Source organism: Centrocercus urophasianus, unplaced genomic scaffold, assembly GCF_019232065.1.
Source record: "Centrocercus urophasianus isolate 14NV4802_14NV808 unplaced genomic scaffold, USGS_Curo_1.0 seq_21, whole genome shotgun sequence".
Classification (NCBI taxonomy): domain Eukaryota; kingdom Metazoa; phylum Chordata; class Aves; order Galliformes; family Phasianidae; genus Centrocercus; species Centrocercus urophasianus.
The window spans coordinates 8,445,433-8,458,060 of NW_024884767.1; the positions used below are offsets into that span (position 1 = coordinate 8,445,433).

General features: G+C 38.8%; 1 protein-coding gene across 5 annotated transcripts in view; it reads left to right on the top strand.

Annotated features, from left to right (window-relative positions):
• Positions 1-12,628, top strand: part of HOOK3 (hook microtubule tethering protein 3) — an 82,316-nt gene that overhangs the window by 34,970 nt on the left and 34,718 nt on the right. For all 5 annotated transcript variants that reach the window (XM_042822885.1, XM_042822886.1, XM_042822887.1 and 2 more), the window contains exons 7-11: positions 2,263-2,325; positions 3,282-3,365; positions 4,971-5,134; positions 7,293-7,433; positions 10,466-10,667. In XM_042822885.1, the coding sequence (XP_042678819.1) occupies positions 2,263-2,325; positions 3,282-3,365; positions 4,971-5,134; positions 7,293-7,433; positions 10,466-10,667 (654 nt within the window). The remainder of the gene's footprint in view (positions 1-2,262; positions 2,326-3,281; positions 3,366-4,970; positions 5,135-7,292; positions 7,434-10,465; positions 10,668-12,628) is intronic.

Here is a 12,628-nt window from a genome sequence, read left to right on the forward strand (position 1 = left end):
GGTTTTCATAAATGATCTTAGTATGAAAACAGTTTTGAAAACAAATCTGCCATCCTTTTTTTTCTCATGGGAAAAAAAAATACTGGGCTTAAATGGAAAAAATAGCATTTTATTATTTAATAGCATTTAAACTAGGTGGGAGGGGGGGTAAGAAAGAAATATTAATTGCTCTGCCAAGGACTTAAGTAGACTGTTCTTTTTCACTGGAAAGCACTTCAGCTTGAGCAGGGATTGGAGCAGGTGGAACCCATGCCAACCTCAGACATACTGTGATTTTTTTTTTCTGCTAATATCTCTCAAGTATAGGAAGTCATAAGATAAATGGCAAAACCCACTGAAGAATAAAGGCATTATGTTTGCTGGCTGCAGCTTGCTTCTTTGACAGTAATCAACAGAAAGCAGAAATACCAGGGTAACCTCTAGTAAGTTGTACAGGCTATTGCATTGCTCCTGTGTTTGTTTTGGGAAGAGCTCATTAAACTGAAATTCTGAGAAGAAAGTTGCACTGTGGTCAGAAATTACATGTTGAATGTTGGGGCATACTACGGTCCCTTACAAGTGGTGCACAGCTTGGGAGATGCCAGCTGGAAGGAATTTAAAGGCTTAAAGTATAGTACTGACGTTGTCTGGGATATGGAGGGAATGTGTGAACAGTGGTGTTGGATCTGGAACAAGGTAAAGAGCATTTGGTTAGTCTTGACATTCCTATTAGTCATCTAAAAAGCCATTTAGACAGTTGCTAGATAGATGATGTAATTAAACTATATATTACATCACTAAGAAGAGAGCCTCTGTGATATTGAAGAAGGTGTGTCTTCATTTTTCAGGAGAACTCTGAGGCTAGGGACTTGCTAATTTCAATTCTAGAGAATCTGAATTTTGTGGAGAGTTTTTCATGTCAGGGTAGATTATCACTGTAAATGCATTGACAAAAGGGAAAGAATTAAGCAACTAGCAACAAACATGGTCATGGTTATCTGATGAATTTAAACATATAGCATGCATCTAAATCCCAAGTAGGGAGATGGAGAAATGGAGAGAAATGTAGGTGTATAAATATTTGAGTAGCATAAATGTCAAACGGAGATTTGCACTTGCACGTGGTGGTACAAACAGAAAGGATGCAGAGAAAACACAAGCTCTGTGCTGTGTACCAGAGGAACTTTGCCAATGGAGACTAATGCAAAAGCTCGGGTTTCTGGCAGGAGTAAAGGAATAAAGGAAGCTCTTTCTCTGGCAGGAGCAGCTAGCTGGGCAGGAGGCCCTGAGAATATGGCGGGAAAGGACTCTTGTCCTGATTTCAGTTGAATTCGGCTTCTTTCTTTTGTGACTTCTTTGAATGGTGCTTAGAAGTAGTAAAACATATCATGCGTGTCTGCAGAAATTTTCTTTCTGCAGTGCTTCCTTGTTAATTACAGTGCAGGTCTTAGAGAGCTGATCACAATTTCAGTGATAATAATAATAACCCTAACATATTTTCTGCACTTGTGTGGAAGAAGGTCCTATGGCTATAGTTTGTGTTACATTTGAATTGACTTCTAACTACTTGTAAAGACCTTGAGGGGCTAGAAAGAAACCTTCCTTTATTATCGGGTTGTTTTTTTTCTTTCACTAATACATATCACTTAATTTAGAAGACTTCCCTCCTCCCATTTGTCATCATAAAAGCAGTTTTATTTCTTGTTCTCAAGAATAGTATCTTTAGAAAATATATATTTTTATATATATATAAATTTTTAAAATATATTTTATATAGTTTTTATACATTTTATATAGTTTACATATTGCAAATTGTGTAAAACTTCAAAACACAGGAACTTTCTCACTGTTTTGCATGATTGGTTGAGTTAGACTTAGCCCTAAATTTAGTTAACTAAATAAATTCATATGAGCTTCCAAATGATCAAAAAATGAAAACCACTGGCAGAGAATATGTTGATAGCTACAATCATTCCAGTGCCACTTCAGAAAATGTTCTGCAGATGCATGCTAGTGTTATGCAAAGCACACCATAGATTACACTGTAGATGAAAATGTGCTTTAATATAGGAAAAAGGACATGATGTAATATTTATTTTATATATCTTTAAATTCTACTGAGAATTTCAGTAATTATTTCTGGATGACATATATGAAAACAAAGTAGAAAACTTCAGTTGTCAGAATGAAGCTCACAGAAGTTAAAATCATCTTAGTATTTTACTAAAGCTTGGCTTAAAAGTAAATATTTGCTTATTCTAATCCACTGTAATCTAATTGCAGTTGATGAGTAAAGAGTCTCCTGTCTCTGTTGGAGATGATGCTTACGTTGACCTTGATCGACAGGTATCTAAGATTAGATTTTTCTTCTCTTTCAATCTTAGAGCATCAGTGCCCAGTCATCTTGACTTATTAAGAAGCTTGTCTTTATCTAATCGTGAAAGGCCTTTGTGGGAAATTAACATAAGGAGTGGAAAATTAAGCTTCAGTATTTTGAATTATCTTGCTTTATAAATCAAATATTCTTATTTTGCAGAGAAAATTTCAGTTCCAGTACAAATAAACTTGAAGAAGTAAAATACGATGTTCATGTTTGGAAAAAAAAAAAAGAAATAGAAAGCTAATCTAAAATGCATCATTTTTAGTAATAGATACCTGTATTTTCATATAAATAAACAAATCAGGCTTGTTTTCTTGTAGCTGCCTTTCATGTTATCAGTGTTCATGTACAAACTTAGATGATTATGCAACTTTGAAAATGAAATCCGTAAAGAGGAATATGTGAAAATTTTGCACTGCTTGTAAGGTTCAGTGCCTTTTTTTCAGAAGATATTTGGATTCTCCATCACCATGTTAATTGTATTCTTATTAAGCGGGCTTCCAAGTGACTAAAGAGATTTTACCCTAGTTGTCCGTTGCCTGTATTCCACCTTCCAACCCTTTGTGTATTTTAAAAAGTAGGTTTAAAAACTGAAATTATCCACTCTTTGTATCCGTAAAGAAAAGTGGTATTGACAGTTTTTTCGTGTACAGAGTTGAAAAGTTCCTCAGGGTTTTCAGATGCTATTCCTAGACTAAATGTGATTATTGTAATGCTCTCTTAAGTAAGTTACTTCTGTCGTGCAAATTAAATAGTGTTCACATCTGCTTCTTTGTTCCTTTATAAGAGCAAGTTTGCCTTACCTTCAAAAAATGTAACATGTTACCTTAAGTTAAAATAATTTTATAGTGATGTAGTTCAGAATTTTTCTACTCACTTTACAGAGAGTTATGAAACTAAAAATTTTTGTTGCTTATGGTAGCTGAAGAAAACTACAGAAGAATTGAATGAAGCACTGTCAACAAAAGAAGAAATTGCCCAAAGATGTCATGAGTTAGATATGCAGGTGAGTTTTCTGTATTGTGCCTCTTTAATAATAATGGAGATAAAAATGTGTTAATTTTTAAACTTCTTAAGACAAGTAGTCCTAGGAATTTTTGAAAGGGAAAAGAAAATAGCATGATAATGTTTTTGCACTTTTATTACTTTGCTTTACTTGTGTGAACAGAATGAAATTCACTTTCCCTCATTTTGATACAGTATTGCCATTATTAAATGATTAATACTATCAAAACTTTTTTTTTTTTTTTTTTTTAAATTCCAGTAGAAAGGAATTGAGCTGTGTGGCTCAACACCTGAAGCAGAACTCCTAGAGGTAGTGCAACTGTAGCACTGGGTTCATAAAAGGCAGACTCTCACTGACCAACCTAATCTCCTTTTGTGACTGGGTCAGCCGCTTGGTGTATGAGGGAGAGGCTGTGAATGTAGTCTAGTCTACCTAGACTTCAGCACTTATGGCTTGGACATACACCATCTCTGCTGGGTCAACAGCTGGCTAAAGGGCTGGGCTCAGAGAGAGTGATGGTGAATGGAGTTAAATCCAGCAGATGAGGTGGAGGTCAGCCTCTTCTCCCATGTAATTGGTGATAGAAAAAGAGGGAATGGCATCAAGTTGCTCCAGGTGAGGTTCAGGCTGGATATTAGGAAACATTTCTTCTCAGAAAGAGTAGTGAGACATTGGAACAGGCTGCCCAGTGACATGGTGGAGTCACCTTCCTTTGGAGGTGTTAAAGGGAAGGGTAGATGTTGTATTTAGGGATGTGATTTTATGGGCAGTATTGGTGGTAGGTATACAGTTGGACTAGGTGATGGTAGAGATCTTTTCACAGATTGATTCTGTGATTTGCCTTTTAAATTGTGGACACATTTGGGTATAATTCAGCCTTTTGCCATGTTGTTCAGTAACTCTTAGAATTAATGAAGTTGTATTCCTTGAGTTGTATTCAGTGGTTGATGCTGGTGTATTTAATAATGCAAGCTCATACTGAAACATTTCCTTCTGTTGAGGTTCATATTTCTTCTTTAGCCTTCTTCCTCAACATGCTGATCTTACAATGTTTAATAATATACAAACTCATGCTTCAGCTTCTGTTTGCAGCTCTTTCATTCTGTACTGATGCTTTTTTTCACAGAGCTGTTGGAAACCATGTCATCTTTAAGATTGTCTTCCAGGTTCAAGTAATTGCAGTTGTTAGCAGTTAGTTGCTGGTCAAAAAAGTTTTTGGAAGGATACAGGCTTTCCTTGGATATCCGTTATGGAATTGATAAACATTGTTTCCTTTGGAAGTCAGTTTTAAAAGTTGTTCTGAGGTGCTGGTTTTACTTGTTTGTAAAGTGTGCAGACTTGGATATACTGGATTCATGAATTACAGTTAGGAATTACATTTTTGAATGGCAGATAATGCTGTTAATGGTGGCATATGCTAGTTACATTACATACCAATTGAATATCTATTAATGTTACACTGTGATCTTATAAAATGAGATTTGTGAAACCTGGATGTTTATTTTTTTAGATCGTGTTACTACTTCATAATGTGCGCAAAAAAAAATATATATATATGTGGAGTTGGATTGCTCCATTATTCTGTTTGCATAACTATTAAAACAGGTTGCAGCCCTTCAGGAGGAGAAGAGCTGCTTGCTTGCTGAGAACCAGATTTTGATGGAACGTTTAAATCAGTCTGACTCTATTGAAGATCCCAACAGCCCTGCTGGTCGTAGGCACTTGCAACTGCAAACACAACTAGAACAACTCCAAGAGGAAACATTCAGGTATGGAAATTACCTGTAACTTGTTTGTAGCTGACAACAGACATAACTATATATTTGTGTTTTCACTGGCTGAATTATTGGAGTTGGTGCTACTATGACAGTTGTGAAGTTTTTGATGATATTTAAGATTTTAAGATATACCTTTTCATACGTTGTAGTATCAAAAGTTGTGTACAATAATGAAATACTGTCTGCTTGTCCCCATTTACACTGTTTTACACTGTTTGGGAGCAATCATTTCATCAGTATTTGAGAATCAGTGGTGATGAAAGGTGGCATGCTTTCCTTTGTATAAATCATTCTGATTCTATTATGTTGGCATAGAAATTCCTAGCTGAACGTTTATTGTGGGTGGTAGTATTATGCAACAAAGTATGTCCTTCTGTTAGGTCTGAAAACAAAATATGTCATATCTGAGAGATGGAGATTTTGAGGTATTGAGCTCAACTCCTCATTTGCATTTCTTCACTGGGTGGAAAAATAGTTTCTCCTTATTTGTCCTTCCCGATCCTTTCAGCTGTTGCTTTCAGCCTCTCTAAGCCTATAATGCTGAGGAAAGGCAGTCTACTTCACTGTTGTCTTTTCATACTTATTGCTATATTTTCCCTCTCCTTTGTGACTGAAACTGTAATATTTCTCTCCTTTTTTTTTTTTTTTTGCCCTATTGCGTTTTTCAAATACTTTTGCCAATTGTCAAATAACTTTCCTTTTTTGTCTATTTTGGCGTTTTCCACTTGTCCTGCAAAGACTTTTTTCTGAGTGTTCAGATGCATCATCTCCCTCCAGTACCCTGAAAAATAATTAACATTTCTCTTTTGTAGCAGCCAATGTGTGTTTTCTTGTTTCTGTATGTCTACCCTGTGAAGGTATAGTACTGTGGTATCTCGTTAGTGTAAACCCTTTAACTCTGCTGAGTCATATCTGTTCTCTGAAGTGATTCACTGAAGTGAAGTACCTGAGCCTTTTGACTGTTTCCTATTTGTATTAAACAGATTTTTCTCCCCTTATTCAATGTCTGCATTACCAGTTACTCTAGTTTCAGGTTTTGGAGGGCTTTGTACATCTTTTTTACCTGAAGCCTGTCTTTCAGTTCTTTACCTCCTCTCGCTTCTTTCTTAGTATTTGCTATCTTATGTCTGTGTTTTTCTCCAGCTCTACCCAACCAAACAAGAAGTATGTACAGCTTAACTGATGTGAAGTGTGCTCTGGTGTTGTTATTTCAAACTTAACTCTGTGTCCTTCGACAGTTTGGGACTATCAAAATTCCAGCCTTTGTTGTATTTGGCTTAGCTGGCCTACTGATCATATTTATCCTCTATTCTTGCTACCGTTAACTTGCTTCAGTTTCCTACTGAATTCCTTTAATTAACAAAGTACTTTTTTTGCTTGTACTTCTTTTGGATTGTCTTCATTTTAATTTTGGATCATAATTAGGATAGTATTTTATGTTGCAACTTGTTTTCTGTTTCTGCTCTTTCAAGTGCTTTAATAAAATTTCTCTTAGTTATGCCCCCTGTTCACTGCCAGGTTAATGCAGCTTTGCCTATATATACTGTAGATGAGTAGTTCACCCCTGAAATTTTATTCTGTTTTATGTGCTGGTCAAAATACGTAGCTAAATTACTTGATTCTTAAGAACAAGTTAAGCTGTAAGAATAAATAAGAACACCTCATAGTGTTTTTTATTTATTCTTATTTTATTTATAGTACATCTGGCAATGGTACATCAGGTCAATGCTATTGGAAGTGTATGGAACTGGAACAGCTAAATGAAGTCCTGGGATAAAGTCATCATATTCAAACTCTATATAGCTCAAGATGAAAAAGATTGGAAATTTCTGCTTGAAAATCCATTTCTGGAAAAGTACAGTGACAAAAAAGTTAGATTGTCGTTCTATTAAGAGATCACAACCTTGTGATGTTCCTAATAGAAATACTGACATCAAATTAAAATAATCAGAACACTCAATCTGCTTCTATCCTTTTCCAATAAGCCTGGCATTTGGGTGTGTATGTGATGTTGCACATTAGAGTGCTGTTTTCCTTTCCTATGTATGTCATCTTAGGGAAAAGATGTATTCTGATAGAGAAGATGGTGAAGAAAGATAACTGTGGGTCAAGCTAAGGAATTGTTTTCTGTTTTACATTATTTCTACAGATTAGAAGCTGCCAAAGATGACTACAGGATACGCTGTGAAGAACTGGAGAAGGAAATTGCTGAATTGAGACAACAGACAGAAGAGCTTACTACGTTGGCAGAGGAAGCTCAATCTCTGAAGGATGAGATAGATGTACTGAGGTACACAGACCACCACAGTTTTGCTTAAACAAATGTTACCTATTGATTAGGCACTTAATGAATATTAGCAAATGTAGCTATGTTATACTGTCTTACGGCTGTAACAAGTCAAGTACTGATCTCTGAGTGCAGACTGTTCTCCACTTACTGTTCCCTTCATGATATGGGAGTTCATTCTTGTGAAGGAGATAGACCTCTTGTGGTATTGTGTTTGTACTTTGGTTGGCACTTTGGCTCATCATCCACACTGGAGAGATGTGGATTTGACAGCTGAACCACCTGGTGGATAAGAAATCCAGGCTGCGGACATAGGGTGGTGGTCAATGATTCTGTGTCCAGGTGGAGGCTGATAACATGTGGTGTCCCCCAGGGGTCTGTCTTGGGACTGTTGCTCCTTAACATCTTTATCAGTGACATTGATGATGGAATTGAGTGCACTCTCAGCAAGTTTGAGCACTCTCAGCTGATGACACCAAGCTGAGTGGTGCAGTTGACATGGTGGAAGGAAGGGATGCCATTCAGAGGGACGTCAACAGGCTTGAAGGGTGGGCCCAGGTGAATCTAGTGAAGTTCAATACAGCAAAGTGCAAGGTTTTGGACTTGGGCCGGAGGAATCCCAGGCATTCATACAGACTAGAAGGAGCAGTCCTTGAGAGCAGCCCTGAAGAGAAGAACCTGGGGGTCCTGGTGGATGAAGAACTAAACATGAGCCAGCAATGTGCTCTTGCACCTTGGAAGGCCATTGGTATCCTTGACTCCACTGGGAGAGGCGTGGCCAGCAGGGACAGGGAGGTGATTGTCCCTCTCTACTCTGCCCTCATGAGGCCCCACTTGGAATAACTGCATCCAGGTCTGAGGCCCCCGGTACAAGAAAGACAGAGCTATTGGAGAGGGTCCAGAGAAGGACCACTAAGTTAATCAGAGGGCTGGACCTCCTCTCCTACAAAGACAGGTTGAGGGAGCTGGGCTTGCTCAGCCTGGAGAAGAGAAGGCTGCAGGGCGACCTCATTGCAGCCTTCCAGTACCTAAAGGGAACCTGTAAACAGAAGGGCAGTCAACTCTATTGAAGGGTGGACAATAGAAGGGGAAATGGTTTTAAGTTGAAGGAGGGAAAATTTAGGTTGGATATCAGAGAGAAGCTCTTTATTGTGAGAGTGGTGAGGTGCTGGAGCAGGCTGCCCGGAGAGGTTGTGGATGCCCTGTCCCTAGAGTAGTTCAAGGCCAGATTGGATGGGGCCCTGGGCAGCCTGGTCTAGTATTAAATGTGGAGGTTGGTGGCCTTGCCTGTGGCAGGGGGGTTGGAGATTCATGATCCTTGAGGTCCTTTTCAACCCAAGCTGTTCTATAATTCTGTATGATATTAGCATGTGACAGCTGTTTTTACCACTGGATTTTAGAACCCATAGTTGTGATAACCAACTGTGCTGGGGGTTTATAAAGTGGAACAGCCCCTTTTTGCTGTGAAATGTAATTCTTTATCACTGTCTTCTTGCTACCATCAGTTATTCAGATTGTCTGTCACAAGGCTAACGTGACTTATTACAATACTGACTCTTCTAATTCACTGGATTTATTTCAGCAGCATCTATCTTTATGTTCTCTGTCATTCATGTTGGTTATGAGCCTGTGGTACTGCACAATTCCATACACTTTCAGTGTCACAAGCACAGATTCAACAACAAAGTCTTGCTCCAGAGTCTGTCCTTATTGAGGAGTTAAGAAGATTTTACTTGCCCCAGTGTCTCATAAATTGGTCACCAACATGGAATTCTCCAGATTTCTTAGGAAGCTGAGTATGTAAAATTAATTGTAAAATGAAGCTGGGATGGTGTTAGGAGCAGAGAAGGAATGGTCACTGTCTTCCTGGTGATGCATGCATCAGGTTTTTCTAATTTCATTATGGGTTCTATTATCTGAATTTTGTCATCGTGTGAGACAGAGGAGTTTGTTACATGGTGTTCAACTGCTGGAGATGTTGGACTTTGGATGTGCCATAGTCTTTGTCCTAGCTTCATAACTAGCAGTAATAACTTTAGACCTATTCTAAAATACAAATCTAACAGTTTTTAAGAACTGTTGCCATTGCTGCTGAACTTCAGAAGGGAATTGAGGTCATAATGCATAAGCTTTTACTCTGTTAATTTCTGGGATTTTGTGCGGTACTGCTTTGGGGTAATATTTTCTTTCTCAGCTTCCAACATATTTTAACTTGTTCATTTCTTAATGTGTGTACCATAGCCCTCAGGCGACTTCCAAGTAGCAACCATAATCCTGACTCTCTCCTCACTATATAGTTTACTTTTCTTTCTGTTAAGCAGCCTTATCAAACCGCCATATGATCAGTGCAGTTTTTCCCTACTGATTCAGTGAAGATGATCATATCCTATTTTTTATAAACTTTTGCCTTTAATGTTTCCAGCACGTAGTCCATATTTAAACTCTTTGTTAGTAATCTGACTAATAATGGTCTTTTTGCTCCCTAGTGTTACTTCACTTCTGAGTCACAGTAAGCACCTTCATTCCTGAAATTATGTTGGTCTGCCAGCAGGAGGCTTTAAGAAAAAAACAAACTGATTTTTGCTTCAGCTGGTGTTCTAAAGTGTACTTCCTCTACGTTCAGGAATACCAGGATTATTGTATTGATCTGTACTAGTGGATGGACTGAGACTCCATTATTTCTACCAACTCAGCTATTAGTGCAGCTTGCACATGTGGCTTCAGTGGGGAGCTGGCCACACTGAATAAACATTAAATGTGTACTGTGACCTTCAAGATGGTACAGACTTGTGGTCAAATAATAGTTTTAGTATTACTGTACCTTCCATCAGCGGCTATTTGAATTAACAGATGGTGGAAGGAAATTAAGTTTAGTGGTGAAAATATATGGTAGTGTAAGGATATGATCACTTCCTTGTGTTACTTGTGATGCCTTGGGATGTCTTTTACATTACTTCTAAACATGAAGGAAGCTTCGGGACATTTGATTTTCTTCATTTTCAGAATATAAATTTGATACAAATCTTTCCCTCCAGGCATTCTTCTGATAAAGTAGCCAAGTTAGAAAGCCAAGTAGAATCTTATAAGAAGAAATTAGAAGACCTGGGTGATTTGCGTCGGCAAGTGAAACTCTTAGAAGAAAAGAATACAGCGTACATGCAAAATACTGTAAGCCTGGAAGAGGAGCTGAGGAAGGCCAATGCAGCGCGCAGTCAGCTGGAGACGTATAAGAGGCAGGTGAGAAAGTCATCATCAACACAACATTTCTCTGCATTTTTAAACACTTCCTTGTCAGGAATACAGATGATGAACAAACACCTCTTTACTTGTTTTTTAGGTATTGCCTTTCTTATCTGTTCTTGCAATTCTTACATCTGTGTAAAATGTGTTTGTCAGCACGCACATCTTTGTACTTTACAAAAATCAATGGGTGTGAGAATTAGTTTTTTCAAACTCAGTAGTAAGGCTTGGGTTACAGCCTCTTCTTTAAGATATACTTAGAAATTATATACTTAGAAATTTACAGCAGCGAGGGATGTACCACAGTTGAGGTAAGTTACTCCCTTGTTTAAGTATCCTTTTTTTTCCAAGTTTGTCTGATATGTATGAAATTTCTAGTTATATACAGGTCTAAAGGAAGAATGATGTATACTGTCTAAAGAGAGAAGGACGTGTATACTGTCCTTGTTTATATGCACCCAGAAGAGTACAGAATTTTTAATCAGCACACTCTTTGGAGTGAAGGACGTCTGTTTGTATTGCTTAACAAGGCATTACATGATCCTGTTTCTGTAAAGAAGGAGGGTGTGCTAATCTCTCTGCTTCTACACTGATGTGACGTAATTCTTGGATTGTTGTTTCAGGGCCAGACAGAGGCTAGTTTGTTAGAGTGGTAGTGCCTGCTATGTATTTCTGCTTGATCTGATACTCCGGGTGGTCATGTTACCATGCTTACATGTACACGCCAGCTTACAGCAGAAAAAGAACACAAAAGCGACCACAAACTACAAGCCCTGATACAACGTGTGGTCTGGAGACTTGAAAACTTTTTCTGCATGTGGTCATCTTTACTGTTAAGACAACAAACTTCAGCCCCTGTGGGCTAATTGTAGATACAGTTCAAGTGATACCATGAGAAACAAAGAACTTGGGTGAGAAAAATACTGACATAACAGTCAAAGGAAAAAGTAAATACAGAAAGCAGTAACTGATCACACAGGAGTAGTATCATGTTTACTAGCAGTAAATATTCCTTGCCTTTAACAGCTGAGTACACAAATATAAGTATCTCGTGGGCTAGAGTGCTTGAAAGTAAGGGGGCTCGTGAGGGCTGAGCAGCATTTAAACAGCACTTCTTCCAAGCTCAGGATCAGTGCATCCCTAAGAGTAGGAAACTGGGGAAGGGAGGCAGGAGACCTGTGTTGAATGAGCAAGGAGCTTGTGGATGAGATCAAAGGGAAAAAGAAACTTTATGAAATGTGCAAATTAGGGCATGTCCTCTTGGGAAGAGTATAGGAGTGTTGTCAGGGCCTGCAGGGAAGCAATGAGGATGGCTAAAGCTCACCAGGAGCTGAAGCTGGCAAAGGAGATAAAGGGTAATAGGAAGGGTTTTCTTGAGTATGTTAACGGTAAAAGGAATACTAGGGATGATGTGGGTCTCCTGCTAAATGATGGAGGTGTCCTGGAACAGGGGATGCTGAGAAGGCGGAGATGCTGAACGCCTGCTTTGCTTCAGTAGTCACTTCAAAGACTCTTCCCTCCAGCGTCCAGGAGTCCTGAGGGTGAGAGTCTGAGAAATGGAGAGCTTCCCTTTGGTCAAGGAGGGAGTGATCCAGGAGCATCTAGGTGGGATCAGCATGCACAAATCCATGGGTCCTGATGGGGTGCACCCAATGGGATGCATCCACGTGTGCTGAGGGAGCTGGCAGAGGTGACTGCCGGACCGCTCTGTCATCTTTGACAGGTCTTGGAGAACAGGAGAGGTGCCTGAAGACTGGAGCATAGCCAGTGTCACTCTGGTCTTCAAAAAGGGCAAGAAAAAGGATGTGGGAAACTACAGGCCAGTCAGACTCACCTCTGTCCCTGGAAAGGTGATGGAACAGCTTGTTCTGGAGGCCATCTCTGAGCAGTTGGAAGAGAAGAAGGCTATCAGGAGTAGTCAGCATGGATTCATCAAGGGGAGATGGTGCTCGACCATC